This window comes from Monodon monoceros, unplaced genomic scaffold (genome assembly GCF_005190385.1).
Source record: "Monodon monoceros isolate NGI ecotype Baffin Bay Population unplaced genomic scaffold, NGI_Narwhal_1 Super_Scaffold_13, whole genome shotgun sequence".
Taxonomy (NCBI): Eukaryota; Metazoa; Chordata; class Mammalia; order Artiodactyla; family Monodontidae; genus Monodon; species Monodon monoceros.
The window spans coordinates 11,298,545-11,324,695 of NW_021703769.1; the positions used below are offsets into that span (position 1 = coordinate 11,298,545).

Here is a 26,151-nt window from a genome sequence, read left to right on the forward strand (position 1 = left end):
CCTGCTCCCCCTGGGCACCTCTTGGGTCCTTCCACGGCCTCTAAAACAGCTCCCATTTGGTGACACCAGACGGAATTTATGTGAGCAATTACTGTGTACTTTGTAGTGAGCTTGACCGGTCATTTACCTGCTGAGGAAGTAAAGTCATTTGGCTGAGACTTAATTCATTCATCAAGCATTTACTGAGCCCTACGCTGATCCAGACATGGAGGTTCAGCCGTGAAGCAAGCAAGTCCCAGCCCTCAGGAGCTTGTTTTCTGGTGGCGGAGACACGAACTGTAAGTTCACTGCCTACGACAAGCACTGAGAAGACGGGGTGATGTCGCAGTGACTGGCGGAGTAGGCACCTCTCAGCGACGTGGTGAGGGGGGGCCTCTGAGGAGGCAACACCACTCGTTATCATGAGTAAAAATATGCTGCGGTCTAGCTTGGCACGGCGCCTAACAGATATTAAGCGCTCACCAAATCTTACAGTGACTCTCATCAGTCTACTGTCTTCTCCCTCAAGAGAACAGGCGCTCCCGAGCACACAGCACGAGCTGTCACACAGTAGGGGTACGCTCGGTCCTCGTAACCTCTGCACGCGGTAGGGCTCAGAAGTCGGTCCAGTGTGAATCGGCCCCAGCCAGGGACACTGTTCAAAGTGCCCACCAAGCCCTGGCTCCCCCGCCCCGCCCAGGCGCCCTCCACTCGAGTTCCTTGCACACAATAGGCGCTTGGCTGTGCGTGCTGAAAAGACGCCCGCTTCTGGGTGCGCCGGCGCAAGACCTCGGCCCTTTGCACCGGTGAGTAAACCGAGCCCGAGGTGGACGACGACGCTGCCCGAGTTTCCGTGCGGCTGACGACCAGGCCGGACGCGGAGGCGGAGGCGGAGCGTGACTGGCACTGAGGCGCCGCCACCCCACAACTTCCGCACCCAGCTGCGCCAGCTGCGGACCTGACCCCCGCGCGCCGCGGTTGGTTGCGGCTCGGAGGTCGCTGATTGGCTGACGTGGCCCCGGCGCGGGCCCCGATTGGCTGTGACGCGCGGCCGGGCGAGGCCCCCGCCGCCGCCGCAGCCGCGCCTGGACTGGGCGGTCATTGGGCGGCGTGATATCGCCGCGGTTCCAGGGACCCGCAGCTGCCGCCGCCGCCGCCAGCAGAGCGCACCGGGCTGGCCGGGCGAGTGGCTATGGCGGGCGCCGAAGACGGGCCGGGCCAGCAGCCGGAGGTCGACGAGGACGAGGCGGCGTATAGCCGGCGCTGGGGCGCGCAGCATGCCGGGGCCCGCGAGCTGGCCGCGCTCTACTCACCAGGTAGGACCTCCGGGCTCCCCTCCGGGCCTGCAGTCATCAGCCTGGGCTGCGGACAGCAACCCCGGGTCCCCAATATCGGAGCCCCAGCCTCCGGCCCCGATGCAGAACTCCATCTGCGGCTTCTAACTTGCAAATAGCTCCCCTAAGTCCGGGGACCCCACCCCAGCGCCCCTTCCAAGCCCAAGGCAGAATCCCAGCCCCGGGGCTTTCTGGACAGCTCACATCACACAGCCAGGTCCGGATCCTAGCTCGGGGTACCTGCGGCTGCAAAGAGCGCCCCTAGCCTTAGGGACCCCCCACCCCAGGATCCTGTCCAAGCCGAAGGCAGCCCCTCAGCCACATGCACTGACCCCTAAAAGTCACACCCTATCCCGGGTTCCCCAGATCCAAAATTCGCACTCTAGGGCCCCATCTGCACCCCAGCCAGGACCCAGAGGTAGTGACCTCAGATCTGGGCATGGCAGGCCCCCTGCTCTGGGAACCCCAACTCAGGGGCCCCCAGCTAAGCCCCATCTTAGATTTATAGTTTCAGTCTACAGACCACCATTCCCCCACTGCATTAACTCTCACCCTATATTTTGGAATCCCCAGTGGTGAGGGCACTGCAAATCTTCCAGTTTAAGCTCCTCTCACATACAAGCCCCAATTCCAGCCATCTCCTTCCCCCATGTAGATATATTAGCCCCCTCCATTGGGACTTGGGGGTCCCCAGACTGGACCACAACTCAGAGACCCTTGCTCTGGTTCTGCCCCAGGACAAGGTCTCTGGTTTCTTCCTGCTGGGCCTACCATTTCTTTTCCAGCAAGCACCAGCCTCCACCCCCTTCTCTGACTTCCACTTGAGCCTCAAGAATCTCATTGCCAGACCCCAGCAGGGCAAAGTGTCCCCAGGGGTTAAGGGAAGTGCCTTTGAGAACTCCAGAGTCAAGTGACTGGGAGGCCCCTCTGCCTGGGTGTTGCCATCACATCAAGCTTTGTTTGTCAAACATTCTGACATCTTTCCTTTTGCTAGGGGGCAATCACCAAGCACAGCCTTTGCCTGGGGTGGACATGGGTCCACTAGCACCTTTGGCTTTTTTCCCTAACTGGCCTGGGTTTGCATACCATCTCTGCCATGACTAACTGTGTGACCTTGGGCCATTTGCTTTCTTGCTGAGCCCTAGATCACCAGAGGCCTTTCTGGACTTGCAATTCCATGTTCTGGGTGTGACTTTTTTCATACCTGACTTGGGCACCTGGCCCAGGATACCATGGTTTCTTCAGCCTGTTCCCCCAACACCCAGCTTGTGGACTTAAAACCTCCTGTGCTCCCTGGGGCAGGCTGGACTTGGCATCCTGACTATTCTTCTTAGCTGTGTAACCTGGGCCAAGGCACTTTCCCTTTCTGAGCCTCAGTTTCCTCACCTCTAAAATGGATACAAGATAAAGTTTATCAGTTCCTTAGTGTCGCTGAGAGGAGGAAATGAGATCGTCTACCTTGGTGCAGTGCCTGTCACACAGTAGGCAATAGCTATTATTAATCCAATAGTCTGACCCTCCCTGTGAGTCTTGGGGTAAGCTCTCTCACCTCTCTGCTTCTTAGACTCACCACCTGGGAATCAAGGGTAAGGATTCAAAGCCTGCCTCCTTTGGTGTCCAGCTATGCCCACTCAAGTGAACCCCACCCACCTTCAACCAAATCATACCTGGGCATTCTGAGCTTCCTCAATGGACTGCCATCTTCTCATTCCACCATGATTGCATCTTTGCCCAATTCTGGTATCCCCAAGTGCCCCTCACTCTCTGAAGAGCAGCCACTGCAGGGATTTAAGGCTGCAGACAGTCTCCTGGTGCCCCAAGCCTGCAATCAGAGGCCTTATCTCCTCTTACCCTAGAGTTGGGGCAGGGCAGGGGGAGTGCCTGGAGAGGGGGAGTGAAGGAGGAAGAGACTAGTTTCTCCAAATTCCATAGACCTCCCTCTGCCCGTCTGTGTCCCTTGGCCTTGAGGAAGAACCTCAGTCTCTGGGCCTGACCTATAAAATAAGGGGCCAGGCTGAATACATATTGAACACCCTCATCCCATGCCCTGTTCTAGGCTTTGGGGGCAAAGCAGTGAACAAAACAGGAAAAATGGAGCTGGCCTTTTTATTAAACCCAGTAAATAAGGGAAATATCTTACTTGCCCAGTGGTGGCAAGTGCTATGGAACAGACATACAGCAGAAAAGGGAGAAGTGAAATGTTGGGGACAGTGACATTTTAGAGAGGGGGCAGTTAAGGCCTCACTGAGCAGGTGACAATTGAACAGAGACCAGAAGGGAGGGACTCCTGAAGATATTTGAGGAAGGATTGGTCCAGACCAGGGACACAGCAAGTGCAAAGGCCCTACGGTGGGAGCAAGCCTGAAGTATTTGCAGGACACCAAAGAGGCCTGTGGGCTGGAACAGAGTGAGCTGGGGGAGAGTAGGGAAAGTTTCTGGGTTCCAGGACTGAATTCTTGAGATTCCTGGGGCCAGTGATGGGTTGGCACCATGACAACTGGCAGCAATAATACGGCAGTTAACAGAGTTGACATTTATTGAGCACTGACTATGTGCTGGTCACTTCCCTTAGGTGCTCTCATTTCATCCTCACTACAGTTGTCTCAGGGGCATCCTGGTATTAACTCCATTTTACAGGGGAGGAAACCGAGACCCCCGTAGGCTCCTCGTAGCCCACCCCCAACATGTGTTCTTCCTAACGTTTGTCGTGCCTGGGATTAGGCTTGTGTCTGCCCCCACCAGAGGGGAAGGTCAGCAAGGCCAGGGGCGGCATCTGTTTGGCTTGCCTGAAGTGCCTGCACCCTGTCCATCTTTAAGACTTTCCCTGGGGCTTAGCAAAGAGTGGCGGCCTGCCCACAGTCACACAGACAGTTAGCAGGACCAGAATGAGAGCACTGGTCGGGGCGTTCTAGGTTCTGTGTTCCGAATCTTTGCTGTGGAAGTGAGCCAGCCCAAGTGCGTGTGCAGGAGGGGCACCAGTGTTCCAGGTCAGCAGAGCAGCACGCGTGCAGGGCTGGCGGCAGAGACAGTGGGCCTAGCGTCGGCCGAGAGCTGTGAGTTGTCTGATCAGGGCAGCCTCAGCCTGATCCCATGGACCCTGAGTGTCTGGCCAAGGAGTGTCTGACCCAAGCACTCCCCCAGGTCCAGGGAGCCACAGAGGGTCCAGGTTAGGGGTTTGCAGCACCACCCCACCCTCTGCCAGGTGCCGACGTTTGTGAAGGGTGGGTGGACTTGGCAGGTCTACCCCAGTCTCACGGGCAAGCCTGGAGGCAAGGCAGGTGTCCAGCTTCCCGGCAGGCGCCAACTGACCTCTGGCTATGTGGGTCCCACTTCTCAGGTACCTAGGCTCCAGGGGTGGATCTTGGGGGGTCACCAGAGCCCCGTTCACCCACCCTGGCTAACTACGGATGCCCCTGCCTTGTGGGACACAGGGACTCTTAGCGTGTGGTGGGGGGAAGGTGGAGGGTGTCAGGAGTGCTGGGTGGGGGTCCTGGCCTGTAGTCCCAGAGCTGAGCCTGGATTCTATCCCCCAAGACAGGCCTCCCTGAGGCCCCTTCCCTGGCCGGGCCTGGTCCCTGTCATGCTCCTGGCCCAGCTTTCCCTCTGTCTCCCTCAGTCAGTCTTGTTCATTTTCCATTTCTTTGTCTCTCGTTCTCTCTGGCCATACTCATGTTCTCTTTGTCACCTTATAATCACTCCCTGTCTCTGTCTTCCTCTTCTCTCTGTTTCTCATCGATTTTTTTTTAATTTTTATTTTCTTCATTTATTTTTTATACAGCAGGTTCTTTTTAGTGATCTATTTTATACATATTAGTGTATATATGTCAGTCCCAATCTCCCAATTCCTCCCACCACCACCACCCCGCTGTTTCTCATCTTTCTGTGTCTCTGATTCCTGTTCTCTCCCATCTCTCTCTCTCTTCCTCTGTGTCTCTCTGGTCTCTCTACCTCCTGTCCCCCCACCTCCCTGAGGCCGAGTGTCTCCTAGTGGTGGCCAAGGACCATCAGAAGTGCAGGTTCCAGGGCTTGTCTGACTGAAACCAGAAGAGTCGGGCCTGATACCAAGCCTTTGGCTGTGGCCTGTCCCCAGGCAAGCAGAGATGGCCTGCCCTGCACCTCCCAGCCCTCCCAGCCCTCCACACACAAGCCTGTCCCGCTCCCCAGGCCAACAGGCAGTCACTACTGTCACTCAGCCCAGATCGTGGACCCTGGCCAGGCCAGGGGCTGGCTCAGGGAAACAAGGCTCAGCACTCTGCCAGAGGTGGCCTGAGCCCTTCTGTCCTGAGGAAAGTCCTTCCCCTCCCTGGGCCTCAGTCTGCACATCTGTGAAGCGACACCATTTAGACCACCTGACCACGCAGTCCCTGCCAAGCAGACTGTCCATGCTGTGACTCTGGTGATTCTCGAGGGACTTTGGACAACACACTTCATCTCTCCAGGCCTACTTTCTCCTTCTGAAGGATGGGGCAAATAGCCCCCAGCCCATGGCGTACGGCAGGCAAGGGCTTGTTGGGATCGTCCCTGACACTGTCCCTGGTATGTAATAGGTGCTCCATGAAGGCCGCTTATTATAATAGATGTAGTTTTTATGGGTCATAGTTGAGGCACTTGTTCTGCAGAAGGATACCGAGGCCAGAGAGAGAGTTTAGATGGGAAAATATTCAGATTTTGGGACATTCTTTGTGGCAAGGGGAGAGAGCTGGGCTATCTTTGGAATCAGGACAGCCCCGAACATCCAGGCTAACGAGCTCAGGATCCAAACCCAGTTTTCATTTTTACCCGCAGAGCCTCAGTTTCCTCATCTAGGAAATTGGGATCACACAGTAGCTCCCTGGAGGGACTGAGACTTGAATGAGAGACTGAGAGACTATGCCTTGGGCTTGAAACCTCAGGTGACTGCAGGGACTTGGCCAGGACTGCCACCAAGGGAAGCCACCCAGTATGAGGCTGCAGGGAGGGGAGAGGACTTGGGTCAACAAGGAGCTCTTGCTCCGTCTGATGGAGGCAGGCTTGGGCTGGCCAGAGCCCTATGTTCTCAAAGGAGGTAGTTTCGTGTGATTTTTTTTTTTTAAGTGTAGCTGATTTTTTCAAAACTAAGAGCAAAATATGACAGAGGGAGTGGGTCTGCAGCATCTCTGATGCGGGCTGCACCCTGTACCCCAGCCCATAATAGGCCTCAGTGGGTGTTAGCCATTGTTGTTGTTGCTGTCCCTACAGGCTGGGTGGCAGCAGATCAGTACTGAAGAATCACCTGTCCCTTACCACCACCCCTCCTGGCTTCCTGCTTCTGAGCCCCAGGTCCTGGCCACAAACAGGAGCTGCAAAAGGGAAGGCCCTTCTGTGCCTGGTCTTGGTGACCCCAGGTGGGGGCCCCTGGGGTAGCATAGCCCCGTGACCCAAGGGAAACAGCCCCTGACTGCGAAGTAAGCAGCAAGGGGCTTCTGCATCTGCGGCTGTGTGATGCTGTTGGGATCCTAGCCCTTTCTGGGCCTCGAGGTCCTCATCTGTATGGGAGGGGCTGAGGGATGTGACCTTGGGCATGTCCCTTCCCTCTCTGAGCCTTGGTCTTTTCACAGGGCAGCTGTCCGGATTCTGGCTCAGGGCGCAGTCTGCTGCTCTACAGCCCGGACAAGGCCCTTTCTCTCTCTGAGCCTGTTTCCTGTCAGGAACAGTGGGACGCCTCATACTTCCTTCTCACAGTGCTTCAGTGAGGGGTGCCCAGAGACAAAGCCTGGCAGTCTTTCTCTAGGGTCGTGGTTGGGAATTTGTTCATTCCACAAGCATTTATTAAGCAACAACTGTGTGCCAGGACCCTGGTGAGCAGGCCAGGCATGGCCCTAGGCCTCCTGAGCTCACATGTAGGGAGGGGAAGAAGACAGATGTTAGACAGGCAGTGACAGTCCCTCGTGATATGGGTCCCATGTTGGGGGAGCCTGGGGGTTAAAGGAGGCATCATGGATGGCTTCCTGGAGGTGGAGGTTCCAGGTAGAGATATGTAAGAGCAGATTTGTCCTTGGGACCAGCTGCCTGAGAAAACAGTATTCCCAGGGGCCCTGTCACACGTTGTATCACCCACGTGGTCTTTTTATTTCCTTTTGCTTTAATAGTCTTTTATTTACTTATTTATTTTTGGCTATGTTGAGTCTTCGTTGCTGCACGCGGGCTTTCTCTAGTTGCGGCGAGCGGGGGCTACTCTTCATTGCGGTTCGCGGGCTACTCATTGCTGTGGCTTCTCTTTTTTGTTTTTATTAGTGTATTTGTTTTATTTATTTATTTTTGGCTGCGTTGGGTCTTCGTTGCTGCATGCGGGCTTTCTCTAGTTGCGGCGAGCGAGGGCTACTCTTCATTGCGGTGCGTGGGCTTTTCATTGCGGTGGATTCTCTTGCTGCAGAGCACGGGCTCTAGGCGCGCAGGCTTTAGTAGTCGTGGAACACGGGCTCAGCAGTTATGGCTCACGGGCTTAGTTGCTCCGTGGCATGTGGGATCTTCCTGGACCAGGGATCGAACCTGTGTCCCCTGCATTGGCAGGCGGATTCTTAACCACCGCGCCACCAGGGAAGTCCTGCATTCACAAATTTTAAGTTCAAAAGGGAGTACGTGAAAAAGTCTCGACCGTATAGGTTTCTTTCCCTTTTTTCACATAAATGGCTGTTTAGCACTTTGCTGTTTGCACTTACCAGTTTGTCCTGGATGTCCCTCCATAGCCACACATTAACAGTCACCCAGGCTTTTTTCCTAGCTACAGAGATGCCATAAACCAAATTAATTTGTCTGAGTCCCCCGGCAATGGACACAAAGGTTATTTTCAAAATTTCTATACCTGCAACAAAGCTGCAGTGAGTGGATCAGTTCGTCTGAGCTCACGTGCTATTAAAACAGGTGCCAAGATTTAAAGAGACGATCTCACACCCACATCCTGATTGCTGGCTTCTCTTGAGACTTAGAAGGTCTGGCCTCCCTGGGCCCACACTCCCCCTTGGCAATAGTCAGCCAGTTAGTGGCTACTGCTTTAGAAAGGGCATATGTGCTGTGGTGTTCCACTGTCCCCACCCAGCCCACCTCACTCCTTCAAATCACCTGCCTGGCCCCTGGAGTTTGAGACCCTTCATCGGCACTGCCTCTTCTCCCTGTGGCTGGAGCCCTAGAGGGGATAACCAAGGCCTTATTTCTCCTGAATTCCTGACTCATTGCCTGGAGCCCTGCTTGATGGAGGTTGGGCGGGGTCTGAACCTCCATGATTAAAAGCTGTCTGTAGCCTCTGCCTCCAAATAATTACCTACAAAAGGGGACAGGTGATGGGATGATGACAGTTAAAAAAAGAAGCTCATTAAAATTCCTTCACATGTCTCCAGAGAGAGCCCAAAGGGGCCCAAGAGACCGGTATTCTGGTCCTGTCTGCCAAAGAATCAGCATGTGCAAGGCCAGCTTCATGGGCATCAGACCTGTGCACAGGGGGCCTGCGCTCAGAACGGCCCCACCAGAAGCGCTTGGTTTAACACACCCGGCCCTGAGTGTCTGACCTTCAGCAGGCCCCTTCCCTTCTCCAGGCCTCGGTGACATCATCTGTGAAATGGGCAGGCAATCCCTGCGTTCAGCCTGTAGTCAGCACTGCAGACTCAGAACACAGTCGAAGAGCCCCCATGGGCCCAGCTCTGCCTGGCTTTGATCCTTGATCCCTCGGCCTTTGCCACCCGCCCTGCACTCACCTCTCGCCTCCTCTCCCTGCAGGCAAGCGCTTCCAGGAGTGGTGCTGTGTGGTGCTGTGCTTCAGCCTCATCGCCCACAACACGGTCCACCTCCTGCTGCTGGCTCACTGGGAGCACACACCTCTCGTAATGCTGGGAGTCGGTAAGTGCCCGCAGCCCTGCTGCCTGCCTCGGTTTCCCCAGGGGTCAGGGACCTACCTAGTGTCTGCGCCACTCTGATGGCGACTTACACGTGTGTGTGTGTGTGTGTGTGCTTGTGTGCACACGAATGGGGTACAGGTTGTGGGAACCCTGGCTCCCATCTCAATCGGTGGCACCTGTGTCCTTCCTGTCACTTGGGCCAAAAACCTGGATGTCATCCTCAGTTCCTTTCTCTCACATTCCACTCCAGAGCGTCAGCAAATGCTCTTGGCTGTCCTTTCAAGATGCATCCAGCATCCATTACTGTCTACCTCTACATCCCCTCCCTGGTCCAGCACCACCCTCCAGCCTGGACTATGGCGGAAGCCTCCTCCCTGGCCTCCCCGCCTCCACCTCTGCCCCGCACTGTCCATTCTCCACAGGCAGCTGGGAGAATCCTGTTGGATCCTCCGTGAGGTCACGCCACTGGCCTGTTGTCCCCTGTATACTTAGAATAAAACACCAACTCCTCAGCACGGCCTGGCCCCAGCCCCGCCTCACATCATTTCCTTCCTCTCCTCTGGCTCACCCTACTGCCGCCACAGTGGCCTCTCGCTGTGCCTCCACCAGGTGCTGTCAGGCACACCGCTAGCTCAGGGCCTTTGCGCATGCTGTTCCTGTGCCTGGAACTCTCTTCCAGCAGGTACCTGCGTGGTTCCCTGCCTCGTCTAGGTCACCTCCTTGGGGAGGCTCTCCCTCAACAATAGCAGCCCTGCCATACACCATCCCTCACCCCACTCTGTTATACAGTCTGTTTCTTTGTTTGTTACCTGTCTCCCCCACTCAAATATCAGCTCCCTGAGAGTAGGGATTTTTGTCTGCTGCTGTGTCCCCAGCCCCAAGCACAAAGCTTCACACAGTAGGTGCTCGGTAAATATTTATTGAATCAGTGAATGAATGAGCTGCAGTGTATTAGTACCTGTTGAGTGTCTTCCATCGGTCAGTCCTCACCCATCCACAGACTGGGGGGGTGGAGGCTGCAGTTGTCATCATTTTCCAGATGAGGAGACCGAACCTCAGAGAAGGGACCGGCCAGAGTCACACCTCAAAACAGAGAGTATGACATAGTCCTTAATTCACTGTCTCCACTCCCAGGTCCTGGAGTGACTCAGTTCCTTCCTCTCCGCACACCGCCCCTCCCCTCTTCCCTCTAATTCAGGTGTTCATCCCTTCCCCCACCCTGGGCTCCCAGGCTGACAGGGCAGCGGCTGTGCCCTTGGTCCGCCTAGCCAGCCCCAAGTGTTCCGCTTCCACAGTCGCATTAAAAGCATTCTGGTCGCCTAAGCCAGTAGCGCTCAGGCCAGCTAATTGAGCCATCTGGGTCTGGGATGGGGATAAGCATGTGCTGGGGGCGGACCAGCTGAAGGGGAAGGAGGTTAAGCCATCTAGTGCCAGGGAGCCTGGGCCCCGCCCACAGGAGCCAGACATGTCCCCTCTGCCCAGGGGTGAGAAGGACCTGCACCTCCAGCCTCTCTGCCTTGGAGCAGCACGTTCAAGGGCAGGGATGTAGACAGTGTGAGCCCCGACGCCCCATCTGGGGGTGGTCACGAGCAGGCCCCTACAGTCCTGGGTTCAAGTCCCAGCTCTGCCACTTCCTGGCTGTGTGGCCTTGGGCAAGTGTCAGTGCACCTCTGAGCCTTGTCTTCCACATCTGGAAAGTGAGACTGCTCACAGCCCCTGCCTCCTAGGGCCTTTGTGAGGGCAAAATGCAGGTGTGCATAACTGCTGAGAGGGCAGCAACTGAGTAGAGGTGAGGAGGGGACACCGCCCAACATTCACTCCCCAGGGCTCAGACCTTCTGCCTCAACGGTCAGTTTAACAGTGGATATTTCCCAAGCCTACCGTGTGCAAGACCCACGCTGGGCTCTTTTAACTCTTGGCGGCAACTGAGTGAGGAGGGTCTGATCCCTGTGCTGTGAGAGGCCAGGTGACTTGCCCATCGACCCTAACCCGGGCAGCAGCAGAGTCTGGGATTTCATATCCAGACCTGGCCGGGGACTACGCAGCCTCCAGTTGGCACTAGGAGGAAAGGGTGTTCTAGTCAGTGGGCCCAGTCTGGGCAGAGGATCAGTAGCACCAGAGCCCCAGGTGTACGTTGTGTGAACCGGGAGGGTGGGCATCCCAGGCAGGTCGCTGCCTCCCTGGTCGGTTGGGACCAGACCCAAGAGACTTCGCTCCTGCCTGTGATAGCAGCCCTTCCACCCAGCACCTTTGCCTCTGGCCTGATAAGGGCAGACAATCCCCTGATAGTAGTGTTTGCACAGTTCCTAATGGATTTAAGTAGCTGCCCTGATTTGTGTGTTGACATGCCGGAAGTAAGGGCACCGTGCCAGCCTACACAGCCCACCTGCTGCTGTCTCCCAAGAGGTTCTGGTGCCCCTGGCAGGCCCCAGAAACCAAGGGAGCCAGAAGCCCTGAAAAGGTGCCCAGTTAATAAATACAGACAGATGACACAATCCTGGGTAGCAGAGTCAAGATAGGGGAGCTGGCGGCGAAGAGGAGAGGTAAGAGGTCAGGGAAGGCTCTCTGGAAAAGTGACATTTGCACAGAGACCTGAAGGAGGTGAGGGAGGGGAGGCAAACAGTTGTCCCTGGGGTGTCCCAGGCAGAGGGAACAGCAAGTGCTGCAAAGGCCTTGAGGCTGGGGTGAACCCTGAGCATTTGGAGGATAGAGAGGAGGCCCGTGTGGCCTGAGAAAACTGACCAAAGGAAAAGTAGTTGGTGGCAGCTGAGGGACAGCTGGGGGCAGTGGGGGCAGGTCGTGTAGGGCCTTGAAGGCCATGGTCTGGATTGGGGGTTTTATTCTACAGGCCGTGAGAAGCCACTGGCGATTTTCCCACAGGGAGCTGACATCACCTCACACTGCAGGGAGGACAGATGGGGGCAGGGAGGGCCAGAGAGGAGGTGAAGGTGGTGGCCCGGAACCCTGCAGGGCAGTGGAGGTGGTGAAAAGTCGTCAGATTCTGGGTGAGCTGTGAAAAATGAGCACCAGAATGTGCTGTCAGGTTGGCTGTGGATGGGAGGGGGGAGGGGTCAGTGGCCTGAACTATGGAAGAAGGGACCGAGAGGAGGTTAGAGGACCCGCGTGAGGGGAGATGCTTGGGATGCCTGCCTGAGGGCCAAGGGAAGGTGTCGAGCAGGAAATTGGAAATCCGGAAATCTGGGTGTCCTGAGAGTAGAGATGGTGTTTGAAGCCCAGATGCTGGCAGAGGGCCCCGGGGTGGGGCGGAGGGACTGTGTGCGAGCACAGGAGAGGCCCCCCGAGGCCTCCCGTGCTTGGGACGGGGAGAGGAGGAGGAGCCAGCCAAGGGGGAGAAAGGGGAACTGGGCTGGCTTGCACAGGCCGAGAGTAGAATGTGTATCCAGAAGACTTGGGGATCAACTGGGAGCAGCCAGCTGAGCAGAGCAGCAAGATGGGGCAGCGAGGGCACCACCGGATTTGGCCCCTTGGAGGTCATTAGTGACCTTGACAAGGACAGTGTGAATGAGTAATAAATGAGTGGCCCCGGGAGCCCTGAGCTATTTGCCGCACTTGGGGAAACTGGAGGGAAAGTGTGAGGGCTCTGAGCCAGTGCCTGAAGGAGTGAGTGGGAGTTTCTGGCAGACAAATGGGTGGGGGTGGGGGGCAGGGGTTCCAGGCAGGGGGCACAGTGAATGCAAAGGTCAGCACTCGCAGGGCCCCAGGTCATGGCCAGCCTTGTAGGTCAGGTGCAAAGTCTCCACGGGATCCGAGCTGAAAGGTGGTAAAGACAGGCTTTGGCCCCAGGACTGTAGGGACCAGCCTTCAGCAGTGTCTGCCTCTGTCTCAGCCCCTCTGCCTCCACACCAGGCCTTGAGGTGGGCAGGGCGCGAAGAAGTCCCAGCCAGGTGACCTGTGGGGAGATGGAGGCCCCAAGGGGCCCAGGGACTGTCTCAAGGTCACCTGGTGAGTCAGGGTAGCCTGGAGTGAATCATCATCTCCTATGCTGTCCCAGTGTCCTGCAGGCAGGGTGGTAACTAGGCCCAAGCTGCCCCCAGAGTGAGCCAGCCACCAGGCGCTGACACCAGCATTGGGACAAAGAAGCTTCTGTGTGCCCGCCTCCGCCACCTCTACCCCCATTAAAGAGGACTTGGGCAGCAGGCCTGAAGGCCTGGAGTTGCTCCTCTAGAAACAGCCACCGCCCATAGATCACAGAGCCGTTTCCTCCCTTAGGCGGGGAGGGGTGGGGTGGGGGGTGGGGGGGGGGGGGCTCTGTCCCTCCAAAAAAAATTCCTGACGTCTGCCTAAAGCCCACATCCCTCCCTGCTCAGCAGCCTGACAAGGCCAGGGGCTTGAGGCTCAGAGAGAGGAATAATATTTAACTACTAACTGTAGCTACATTCGGGGAGCACTTGCTATGTCCCAAGGATTAGCCCACTGTTATTAACTGACTGTAGTTAAGTAAGTACCATTAATGTCCCCATTTCCCAGACGTGGACGTGAAGGCTCAGCATCGTCATGAATGGCCCTCGCCTTGGTCTCTGGCCACTCGCCAGCAGCCCTGACCACCTCAGGGCAGCCCTCACCCTTCAGGTCTCCTTTCCTCCCCTGGCACGTGGGGTGTGGTGGGGCCTATCACAATGGACGTGATGTGAGATAATACACGTTTTCTTTTTTTGTTTTGTTTTTTTTGCCACATCTAGTGGCACGCGGGATCCTAGTTCCCCGACCAGGGATCGAACACGTGCCCCCTGCATCGGGGGCACGCAGTCCTAACCACTGGACCGCCGGGGAAGCCCCAATACACGTTTTTTTTAAATGGACTTTATTTTTTAGGACAGCTTTAGATTTACGGAAGATGAGCAGATGTACATCGAGTTCCCATATATGCCCTGCCCCCAATTTCCCTTATTATTAACATCTTATCTTACTATCATACGTTTGTTACAATTAATACACCAATATGGATACATTATTATGAACTAAAGTCCATAGTTTATTCAGATGTCCTTACTTTTTAGCTAATGTCCTTTTTCTGTTCCAGGATCCCATGCAGGATTCCACATCACGTTTAGTTGTCACGTCCCTTGAGGCTCCTTAGCTGTGAGAGTTTCTCAGGTTTTCCCTGTTTTCAGTGATCTGAACAGTTTGGAGGAGTGCTCGTAGGATGCCCATCTGCTGGAATTCGTCTGGTGTTTTTCTTAGTGGGTTTTCTTAGTGTCTTGGGGAGGAAGCGCTCAGAGGTCAAGTGCCATTTTCATCACCTCGTAGCAAGGGTATGTACCGTCAGCATGACTTATCCCCATGATGTTGACCTTGATCACCTGGCCCAAGTGGTATTTGTCAGGTTTCTCCACTGTAAAGTTACTCTCTTTCCCCCCCCCACCCGCACCCCGCTTCTGTACTGTATTCCCCTTGGAGAGAAGTCACTGTGTACAGCCCATATTTAATCTGTGGGGAGTTATACACCTGATGATGCACTTTTTAACACCTTTGACAAAGCACCCAGCACACAGGAAGCACCCCAATGTTAACCGTGATCACAAAACGTTTTTCTAATATTGTTTTTATTATCATTGTTATCATCTGTAAGGATTAAATGCTTAGGACGATTAAGGAGATAAGATGTATAACCAGCTTAGGACTGGCCTTGGTACAGTTTAGGGATTAAGAGAGATAAAACGTTTAAGGTTCTGGCACAGAGCCTGGTAACTATAAATGCTCAATAAATGTCCAGTAAAAATAAATAAATAAATAAATGGATGGATGGATGGATAGATAGATAGATAGCTGACATCTTTACCCTAAGAAGATGAGGGCATAGATCTTCACACAGGCTTGTGAATGCATGTTCACAGGAGCCTGAGTCATACCAGCCCCAACCTGGAAACAACCTAGTCGTCCAAGAGCAAAACGGATAAATGTACTGTGGTACATCCAGATGGTGGAATACTACTCAGCAATAAAAAGGATGAACTCCTGATACACACAACCACATGGATGACTCTAGAAGCATTACGCTAGTGAAGGAAGCTAGACCCAAAAAAGCACATACCATAAGAATCAATTTGTATAAAGTTCTAGAATTGGCCAAACCAAAGTATAATTATGGGAAGCGGATCGGTGGTTGCATGGAACAGGGGTGGGGAGGCACTAGGGGGACTGCTGGGGGGCTGCGTTCTCCTGAAGGCAGCATTTAGGGGCAGGATTAGTCCAAGCTGTTGGGACAGGGGCTCAAGAGGCACCTTAGCTGACCCTTCGCTGTGCAAGTGAAGATGCTGAGGCCCAGAGGGGGCAAAGGGCTTGCCCAGGGTCACACAGCAATATGGTAGCAAGAGATGAGGCCCCCGACGCTTGATCTAGCTCCCCCTTAGCTCTTGGCCACAGTGCCTCTAGTCCCTCCTGGTAGACGCAAGGCAGTGTGTCCACAGCATCCTGTGTAGTTTGCAGTAGGAGGTCTATTAATGCCCCTGGACCTACTGAGGTACAGATTAAGGGCGTGAAAGCATGCTGGTTTTGGAGGCTGGTAGACTCACCTCTTCCCATCCCATGCCTGCCACTTCCAAGCCATGGGACCAGGGGTGATGCTTCAACCTCCCTGAGCCCCTTTCCTCATCAGAGAAGTGGGGAAAATAAATGAGGCTGTCACCTCAGATGGTGACAAGTGCTGTGAAAGAAGTAAAGCAGGGAGATGTGACCGAGAGCACCTGCCTGGGAGGAGAGCTTCGCCAGGGGGTTGGTGATGTTTGCTCTGAGCTAGAAGGCTGAAGCGGAGCCAGCCACTCGGGGATCTTCAGGGAGAGGGTGGGGTGCCAGGTAGAGGAACAGCAAGTGCAAACGCCCTAGGCTTCGCCAGATTCCCCAACCCCTTCCCCAGCCCAGGTCCACCCTCCCAGCACCGTCACTAAGGAGCATGACTCCCTAGCCCTGGGCGGGGCCTTGTGTGCACTGGACTTTGAGCCCTGCCAAGCCCTCCCCTCTCCCCAGCCCAGCCACCCATGCAGTGTCACCCCCTTCCCCGCCCTGTCCTTTGGCTTCTGCATGCCAGGAGGTGCTGTATGTCTCCACCTGGCGGCCCACTTGTCACCAGGAACTTGCAATGTATGCAGCTGTATCTCCCCTGCCCCCCGCCATCCCTCCCATGTTTGGCATATGTGGGGTGGATGCTCCAGGGCCTCTGGAAAGCCTTCATTCACAGCCACCCATGACTCGGGCCCACACACCAGAGCTGCACGTCCATAGTGACCCACACACTCACTCTTGCTCCCTCGCTCATGAGTCCTGCTCTCCAGGGAGGCATCTAGGGGATTTTCTCAGCCTTCACAGTACCTCAGGGCCCTGGTCCCCTGTCACCAAGGGGCTATGGGACCTAGCAGAATTCGAATAACCTTTAAATGGCCCAGCTGGCCCTTGGACAACCAGTTCACACCGAGAAACAGTCTGGGAGGGGAGGGGGTTGCCTGAAGTCACGTGACCCAGTGGGCTGCATTTACCAGCACTTAAAACTGCATTTGTTTTGTGTATTTGTTTACAACTTCCTCCCCCCACCCCCACCCCCATATCTCTGTCCCAACGACATGAGCTCAATGTCTGATGCACCTCTGGCTCTAGAGCTTGGCACACAGTAGGTCCTCACAGAATGTCGCTTGATAGACTGAATGACTGAATAACAGCAATAATAATATGTATTGAGGGCTCACTATGTGCCCCACACTGTACTTAATGCTTTACATCGATTCATTCAACAAATGTTTACTTACTGAACCATATTATGTGCGAGTAATTGGAATGTAGCCAATGTAAACGCAAGACTAAAATCCCTGTCTTTGTGGAGCTGATATTCTTGTAGGGGAGACAGTAAACAAACAGAAATGAAGTCCAAGGTGATAGGTGCTCGGAAAAGAAGATAGGTGCTAGGAAATGCTGGAAGATGGGAATGGTTACAATTTTAGATCAGGTGTCCCCGGAGGACCTTTGAGGCAAAGATCTGAAGGAAGTGAGGGAGTGAGCTGTGTTATCTCTTGGGAAAGAATGTTCCAGCAGAGTGAAGAGCAAATGCAGAGACCCAGAGGCATGTAGGGGGGTGTAAGGGAAGGGGAATATGCCAGTAGGGCTGAGACACAGAGGGAGGGGAGCGTGATGGGGGTGGCACTGGTGTGTTACCTTGGGCAGCTTGCTGGCCACTCCACCTCGGTTTCTGCATGTGGACAGTATCGTGGTGCACCCTTCTGTGTTACATTTGGACCCCAAAGCAGGTTAAGAGCCCAGCTCTGCCACTTGCCATCTATGCGACCTCAGTCTAGTTATTTCTGTTCTCCAAGCCTCAGTTTCCGCCCCTATAAAGTAAGAGTAAAAATGGTACCAACTTCTAACAGATTGTGAGAATTCGTTAAGATCAAGCATGTAAAGCACTTGTGTCTGGCACTGAGAAAGTGCTCGATAAATGGTAGCTGCTGTGGTTTTTTTAATCATCATCATTCGTATCCATCTAGAGGAAACTGGGGCACAGAGAGGTTGAGTAACATGCTCAGTGTCACACAGCTAGTGAGTGACAGCTGGAATGTGAGTCCAGATGTAACAGCACGTAACCTCTGTATTATACTGAACCCTCAAGTGAGCGAATGGTTTGGGGGTCTCTGAGGGGACTCCACTCCAGTTCTGAACAAATTCAGAACGAAGACAAGGAAAAGGCTGCTGGAGGCCAAATTATCACACTTACTGTTGATAAAAGTTAGGTTGCGGGGAACGTGGCTTCCATGTGGACCTAAGGTACTTCCCGACACCAAACCCCAGAAGGACATTTTCATCTGGTTACCAGCAGCACTGGGGCAGAGTGGGCTTCCCTACATGGGGCGATTGGGGGTCAGAGAGAAAGGGACAGTTGGCTCTTAATAGGGAAAGGTTGGGCTGATCTGAGCATGCCCGGTTTACTCTCTCCAGACTCACCGAGCAAATGAGGCCCCACATCTCCCTGGGGAAGAGCAAGTAAAGGGACAGATTGAGACCAGGAATGTTATTCCTGAGACTCCATTCACAGAGAACAAAGAGTCCTAAGTAGAGAAGGGACACCTTCTGCCCCAACAAATGAGTGAATGAGTGAGCGAGCAAGTGAGTGACTTCCTGATTTGGGGTGGGCAGTGGGCAGGGATCTCCCTCTTGTCCACCGCCCCCCCCCCCCCCCAGCTCATGCTCTTCTTGTCCACAGTTGCAGGGGCTCTCATTGCTGACTTCTTGTCTGGCCTGGTGCACTGGGGAGCCGACACCTGGGGCTCCGTGGAGCTGCCCATCGTGGGGAAGGTGCGTATGTTGACCCAGCCCCGAAGCCCAGCCCATGTCCTCCAGGAGGAGGTCGGGCTGTCTGACCTTGGGTGAGTCCCCTTTCCTCTCTGAGCCTGTTTCCCTATCTGAAAGATGGGAACTGTGGTTCCAGCCTGACCCCCATGCCCCTCCTCCAAGACTAGAAAAAGAATCCCCTGGGATTTTCTGGAAGCATCAGGCGTGGGACAGAGAGCTTTGATACATGTCCACCTCACCGGAACCCCTTGAGTTTGGGGACCACGCCACATTTTATTCTCCTTTGCCTTCCCTGCCACACCTCACTGTTTCCATTGAACTTTATCTTGAGTCAGTCTGACTTTTTTGATTGTGGTAGAAAATCTGGTACAAACTTAACCAAAGAAAGGTACTGACTCATGTAATGAAAATTTTAGGAGTAGAGCCAAATTAGGGCATGGCTGGGTCCAGTGAGACGGACAGACCATATTCTTTGGACTCAGTCCCTCTCCATGTCTCTCTCTGCTGGCTCCACTCTCATGTAGGCTTTCCCCTACACGAGAAGGTGGGGAAAGGTGGCCAGGATGGCTCACAGCTGCCTAGACTTCCATCCTCCCAGCTCAGTGCCCCCAGTAGAAGAACTCCCCTTTCCCATAGGTTCGGCCAGAGTCCCATGGCTCATTCCCATTGGCCCAGCTTGGATCACACACCCATCCTTCATCCAGTCACGGTGGCCAGAGGGATGGGGTGCTCTGATTGGCCAGGCCAGGGTCCCGTGCTTACTCTTAACTAGGGGGCGGAGGAGTCAGCCCATTGGAACAACTGGTACTAAAAGAAGGGGAGGCTGTTACCAGAAGGAGGGCCCTGGACGTTGGAAAGAAAAAAGGGTCCTGCCTGTCACTGGGAGGGGCCTCCTCAATTGTCTTAGGGTAGGAAAGGAGGGTGGAGATTGTCTCCAAACACCCCCATAGCCCAGGTCAGGAGACTGAGGCCCACAGGGGGGCAGTACCAGCCCAAGGTCCCCACCAGGTCATTTTGACCCATCTTGCACTAAAGCTGTTAGACCCAGACCCTGAAGGCTGGGTGGGATCTGCAGCAGTGACGTGGTGGGACAGCATCTCAAAGGCAAGGAGGTGAGCCCGTGCGGAGTGTGTGCAGGAAGTCGGGGAGAGTGGCTGACCACCATAGGCTGACTGGTCGGATGGATCCCCTCTCCCGCCCCCCTACCCCACCCAGGCTTTCATCCGGCCATTCCGGGAGCATCACATTGACCCGACAGCCATTACGCGGCACGACTTCATCGAGACCAATGGGGACAACTGCCTGGTGACGCTGCTACCACTGTTAAACATGGCCTACAAGTTCCGCACCCAGAGCCCAGGTAAGAGTGCCCCCTAGTGGGCCTTCAGGGAGCCATTGGGGACGGGCACACATGCACCCCTCCCATGAGTCTCCTGTAGCTTTGTAGCTTGTGTGTGTGTTTGCCCCTCACTGTGTTAGAAAAATTTTTAGTTAGTTTCCCTCATGTAAAATTGGGATGTTTGACATAAAGATCTGTGTTTCCAGCTTCTCTTGAACAATCCGATCTGGCCACCCTGGGTCTTTGTTCCCACTTGGCTGTACTGGGCCAGAGCTGAGCCACAGGGGCACCCCCTTAGACAGAGATGCACGCTTTCCACTTTGCCACAGTCCCCACTACTCCCTGCTGTCCAATGCCTGGCCTGCCTTGCTCATTTGAATTACCTCCCTGGCCCTGAGGGCTTCTGGTTTTGCTGTCTGGGCTTAGTGGAAAGAGTATATGTAGCCTGCCAACCCAGTCCTGAGTTCAGACCTCTGCCCTGACTACTGTCTGGGGGAGGAAACTTGTGCCAAAGCAAGTCACTTCACCTCTCTGAACCTCAGCGACCTCGTCTGTCAGGTGGGGGATGAGTCCTTCCCCTGTGCCAGATCCTGTTCTAACCGGTTGACACGGTGCCGATCTTTAGAGCAGCTCCACTGCGGGGAGATGTGATGAATGTCTGTGGTGTTGGGGGTGCTGCCCCGCCCACCTCCTCTTCCCCAATGGGGACACCCGTCCCCCAGCTGCTGTGAGCATCCAGCTATCCCTTCTGAGAACTGCCAGGGCAGGTCCCGCCTCTTCCCTTGGGATAAGCCTGAAGCCAGTGACAAAAAAAAAAAGCCTGCAAAAGCGAGCCCCCTGGCCTCTGAGTGGGACCAACTCTATGGAGTCATTAACATTTCAGACCCCCACCCCCACCCCACCAGGATCAGGCTGAGACAAGACTCCCCCCACCCCATCTTTGCTTAACTCTTCCCCTGCCCTGTCCTGCTTTCCTCACTCCCTCAGATGTTTTTCCAGAAGAGAGGATTTCCCGCCCCCTCCCATCCCCACCAGTCAGATAACTCATGTGCACATGAATCCTTGTCTCAGGCTCTGCTTCTAGGGAATCTGGACAAAGACTTACTCTCATTTCGTTGTTGAGGAGCTTGAGACTCAAAGAGGTAGAGTCGTTGACCCAAGTTCATACAGTTAAGAAATGTCAGAGCAGGGGAGAATTCCCTGGTGGTCCAGGGGTTAGGACTCCGCACTTTCACTGCCGAGGGCCCAGGTTCAATCCCTGGTCGGGGAACTAAGATCCCACAAGCCGCGTGGCATGACCGAAAAAGGAAAAGAAATGTCAGAGTAGGGATCTGCACCCAGCTCTGCCTCATTCCAGAGCCCACATTCTTAACTATTACCTATGCTTATTCCATTCTGCCCACTGAGCAGAAGAGGAGACTGAGGCCCAGAGGGGAGTCTGAGCTTGCCCAAGTCCACTTGGGAGGTTGGAAAGAGGCCTGGGTGCTATCCTGGGAAGGGAGCTGGGCCAGGCTGGCAGTGGGCCCCCACCCTGTGGACAGCTCTATGGGGCCTATGGTCACCCCCCCCTTCTACCCACGCTGCAGAAGTCCTGGAGCAGCTGTACCCCTGGGAATGCTTCATCTTCTGCCTGATCATCTTCGGTACCTTCACCAACCAGATCCACAAGTGGTCACACACGTACTTTGGGCTGCCGCGCTGGGTCGTCCTCCTGCAGGACTGGCATGTCATCCTGCCTCGTAAACACCATCGCATCCACCACGTCTCACCCCACGAGACCTACTTCTGCATCACCACAGGTGCGGCTATAGGGTAGCGTGGAATGGGCTGCCCCCACTCTGACTGCAGCTCCATCCTTAGGATCAAGGGGCACAGGTCACAGTGGGAGGTGGTGTAGTCCTGCAGGAACATTCTCTCAGAACACACGTTTCTTGAGCATCTACTACGTGCCAGGCACTCTTCTAGGTGCCAAGGACACAGCAGTAAACAAGACAGACACACACACACACATATACCCCCTTCATGGAGCTGTGATTCCAACCACCCATCCATCCAGCAGATATTTATTGAGCACCTACTATGTGCCGTAGCACTGAACAAAACAGGCAAAAATCCCTACCTTTATAGCATTCACATTCTAAGAGGGGACATTCCAAGCACTAAAAAACAAGTACTATATCTGATTGTCCTAACTGCTATGGAGGAAAATAATGCAGAGGGTAGGAGAGGGAAATGGGGAGCTTTACCCTTTAAATAGGGTGGTCAGGGAAGGCCTCGCTGAGAAGGTGACATTTGAACTGAGGAAAGAGAGTCATGCAGATCTGGAGGAAGAGCTCTCCAGGCAGCAGGAGCAGTAGGTGAAGGGCCTTGGAGGCAGGAACCACATGCCTGGTTTGTTTGAGGAGCAGCAAGGCGGCTAGTGTGGCTTCAGTGAGAGGCGTGAGGGGTAGAAGGGTCGGAGAGATGGCAGAGTCCAGGTGTGAGAACTGCTGTGAGGGCAAACAAAGCAGGGTGGAGGGCAGAGAGTCATGGAGGAAGGGGGCATAGCTGTTGATAAAGGAGATCGGAAATCTGGAAAAAGGGGGGTTCCCTGCAGATAAATAGGGACAGATCAGTCCAGGCAGAGGAAACAGCAAGTACACAGAGGCCCTGCGGCAGGAACAGGTGACCCAGGAGTAGTAAGGAGGCCCACATGCTGTTGGTAGTTAATGGGCCAGTGCCAAAGAGGTGAGATGAGGTGAGGCGACCAGGTTTTCCAGGGGCAGCTGGTATCTTTTTAAGGTTAAGTATACCACACGTGCTGTTAAGTCAGACCAACTTGGGTGTAGCCTTCAGCTCCTCCATATGTGACTTGCGGAGGCTTACAAGCCTCCCTGGTTATTGTTTTTCTCATTCACAAGATGGGGCTACAGCTACCTCCTTCACATACCAGCTCCCAGGGCTGGGGTGTGAGTGGTAAGGTGGCAGATGCAAAGTGCTTTGCACATAGTAGGTACTCTAAGCTACAGCTACTGGTTTGGGGGCAGGGGTTGGGGTGTTTGGTTTGGTGTTGGGGGGGTTTTGTTTTGTTTTTGTTTCTTGGGGACTTTTGCCTTTCTGGAAGCAGAACTGAGAGCCACAAAAAAACATTTTTTGTACACCCTAAAGTCATGCTTTCTAGGAGCAGTTGGAGGGGTTAGAATTTAGGCTGTTGTGGAGATCATTTAACTGCTCAACCAGAACTGGGATCAGTCTTGGCTTGGCCATATACTAATTGGGAAACTCTCTTCCAAGGCTCAGTCTTCTTTTTTTTTTTTTTTTTTTTAATTAATTAATTAATTTTAATTTTGGCTGTGTTGGGTCTTCGTTGCTTCGTGTTGGCTTTCTCTAGTTGCGGGCAAGCGGGGGTTACTCTGTTGTGGTGCGCAGGCCTCTCTTGTTGCGGAGCACGGGCTGTAGGTGCGCGGGCTTCAGTAGTTGTGGCTCGTGGGCTCTAGAGTGCAGGCTCAGTAGTTGTGGCGCACGGGCTTAGTTGCTCCACGGCATGTTCATCTTCCCAGACCAGGGCTCAAACTTGTGTCCCGTGCATTGGCAGGCGGATTCCTAACCACGGCGCCACCAGGGAAGTCCCCAAGACTCAGTCTCCTCATGTGGAAAGTGGGACTAATAATAGTATGTACTTCAAGGTTCAGGTGGTAGACTGTAATACAGATTAAATAAGATTATGAGCACTGTTCACTGAGCACCTACCATATGCCAGGCATCATCCTAGGCAGTGGGATCAACAGTGAAACAACATGGGGTTCTACTGTTCGGAGCTGACATTCTAGTTGGGAGTTGGAGATAAAAACCAACACAAAACAGGGAGGTGACGAATTAATGAGATTGGTTACAGGTTATCATAAAAGCTGTAAAGAAATAAGAAAGGGTGACGTAACAGGACAGGAGCACTGGTAGTCAGGGAAGGCTTCCTGGAAGAGGTAGCATTAGAGCCAAATGATAAGAAACATTGCCTCCATGCCTGGCATATAGTAAGCACTCAATAAGAAGGTGAATGAGGAGATGAAGGCATATCTGAGCAGCCTCTAAACCCATTGGTGGGAAGCCCCTGTCCCAAAATTCCTCGGTCAGTCCTTGTCCCCTGCACCCTGCAGACTTACTCTGTTCCTCCCCTGCCCGAGGCAGGGCCAGCTCTCTCTCTACGTCCTCTCACTGCTGCTCTCCCATTCAACCCCTCCGCACACCCCCCTGCCCTGTTTCCACTGCAGGCTGGCTCAACTACCCTCTCGAGAAGATGGGCTTCTGGAGACGCCTAGAGGACATTATCCAGGGCCTGACAGGCGAGAAGCCTCGGGCAGACGACATGAAATGGGCACAGAAGATCAAATAACTCCTCCGGGCCACCACCTCGTTGCCAACCTTACCCAGCTCCCCCAAACCGAAGCCATCTGCCAAATTCCAGCCTCCTTGCGCTGGCCCATCCAGGTGGAGAGGACACCTCCTGGGCTGGGCCCGGGCACCCCCAGCCCACCCCTTGTGACACAGAATACTTGAGCCACTGATTTTTTTCATTTCCTTTTTTTCGTTTTCTTTCCTTGACCCCTCCCCAGCCACCTGACCTGACTCTGCAAAAAAAAAAGAAAAAAAAAGAGCCCCACCCTGCCAGCCATCCCTTGGGTTGAGGAGAAGTTCACCAACTCCCCACACTCCCACCACCCCTTGCCCCACTGGGCAGCCCTTCAGTGTGGCTGGTATTGGGGCACTGAGTCGTCTGTTCCTCTTTGCCCTCAGTGGTCTAGGAGCCCCCAGGCACACCTAAATGTCCCTGGAGCATTACCCTGCCATGGACCTGCAGACTGACCCCCAAGGCCCGGGTGGATAGACAGCCCCAGTCACCACCTTCAGCCTAGCTTGTCCACCCAAGGATGGCAAAGTGCAGCAAGGGTCTGGGGGCAGCTGGCCAGACGAGGCTGGAATTTCCTGATCAAGTCTGGATCCCCCTTCTTCCCCACCGCCCCCCCCCATCTGCCAATGTGATTTCAGCCAGAGCTGATGTTTCTGATCGGAGGATGTCTTCGAAGGGCACAGCCCCTGCAAAGGGTCTTTGTCATTTGGAAGGGGACACAGTGTCCCCTCTGGCCGGGGGTATGTCAGAGAAGGAACAGTGGGGCTTTTTTGTTTCGGTTATTTTTTTTTTTAACGGTGCTTGCTTGTTTAATGTAAATAATAGAAAGCCTTAATATCTTTTCTGTAACACGGAGTAATATTTTAATGTCATGTTTTGGATGTACATAATATATTTATAACAAAGCAGCAAGAGTCTACTTAACCTCGCTGCCTCATATTTCCTGGTTGCCTGGGGGAAGGGAAGTAAGGAGTCTGGAGGGTGAGGCCCCACCCCTACCCTATTCCCAGCTTCCCTTGCGACCCGTGATTTGGTGAGGAATGGTCTTCATGCAGAAAATCATGGTGATAGAGTAACAAAGGCTGATCCTTATGGGTGAATTCCTTTGGCAAATGTTTATCGGCACCTAATGTGTGCCAGGCTCTGGCCTGGACACCGGGGCATGGAAGTGAACAAACAAGGATTTACCCTGATGGAGCTGACCTCCTGGGGAGAGAGACAATAAACTTAAATAAATGCACATGGACATTCAGACGGTGATTTGTAAAGAAAATCAAACATCTTGGGAATTACATCAGAAAGGCAGGGTGAGGCTGCTTTGGCAGGGTGGTCAGGGAGGGCCTCTCTGAGGAGATGACATCTGAGCTGAGAACTGGAGGAGGAGATGGAAACAAATGGGGAAAGAACTGGAGGGAAAGCCTTCCTGGCTGGACAAGTGCAAAGGCCCTGAGGCAGGAACAAACCTGGGGTTTGTAAGAGAGTGTGGCTGGATGGGAGTGAGCAAGGGGAAAGTGGAAGATGAGGTTTGAAAAATAGGAACTAGTTGTATGGAACCTCACAGGCAAGTCGGGAGACTGGACATTTTAAACAAGTATCTCGTTCATTCATTGAACAAATATGAGGCATTTCCTATGTGCCAGGCACTGGGATTCAGTAGTGAACAGAACAGATTTACAATCAATATCTAGTCTGGGCTAGATAGTTGCTATAATAGTAACCAGGAAAAACAAAAACTTGTTGGGGACAGAGAAATGATAAAAGACTCTTTAGAGCAGTCACAGATAAAGTTTTTTTTAATGTGACCCAAAACTTCATTTTAAAGTTTGCTCGCCACTAGACTTGATTTTTAACTGTCTGAGGGGACCACAAAAGGAAGGGGTATTAGAATTCTTCAACTCTAAATGACAGAAACCATAACTTAAGCAAAAAATTAATAGCTAAAGTAATTTTATGAACTCATATAACTGAAAAGGTCAG

At 53.8% G+C, this 26,151-nt stretch overlaps 1 protein-coding gene and 1 non-coding gene across 2 annotated transcripts; both read left to right on the plus strand.

Moving 5' to 3' along the window:
* Nucleotides 1–1,059: 1,059 nt before the first annotated feature.
* Nucleotides 1,060–25,406, plus strand: LOC114894105 (transmembrane protein 189). Its single transcript, XM_029220404.1, has 6 exons — nucleotides 1,060–1,295; nucleotides 9,042–9,161; nucleotides 18,363–18,454; nucleotides 19,667–19,811; nucleotides 21,377–21,589; nucleotides 24,038–25,406. Exons 1-6 carry the CDS (start codon nucleotides 1,172–1,174, stop codon nucleotides 24,157–24,159), a joined length of 816 nt encoding a protein of 271 aa, XP_029076237.1. The 5' UTR covers nucleotides 1,060–1,171; the 3' UTR covers nucleotides 24,160–25,406.
* TRNAE-UUC lies at nucleotides 20,988–21,060 on the plus strand. Its single transcript has one exon. It is a non-coding gene; the product is annotated as a tRNA-Glu (tRNA).
* Nucleotides 25,407–26,151: the final 745 nt, after the last annotated feature.

Coding starts and splice junctions, on each gene's coding strand:
- LOC114894105 (XM_029220404.1), top strand. CDS start 1,172: ATGGCGGGCGCCGAAGACGGGCCGGGCCAGCAGCCGGAGGTCGACGAG. Junction 1,296..9,041: donor GGCCGCGCTCTACTCACCAG/GTAGGACCTCCG, acceptor CTCTCCCTGCAG/GCAAGCGCTTCCAGGAGTGG. Junction 21,590..24,037: donor CTACTTCTGCATCACCACAG/GTGCGGCTATAG, acceptor TTTCCACTGCAG/GCTGGCTCAACTACCCTCTC.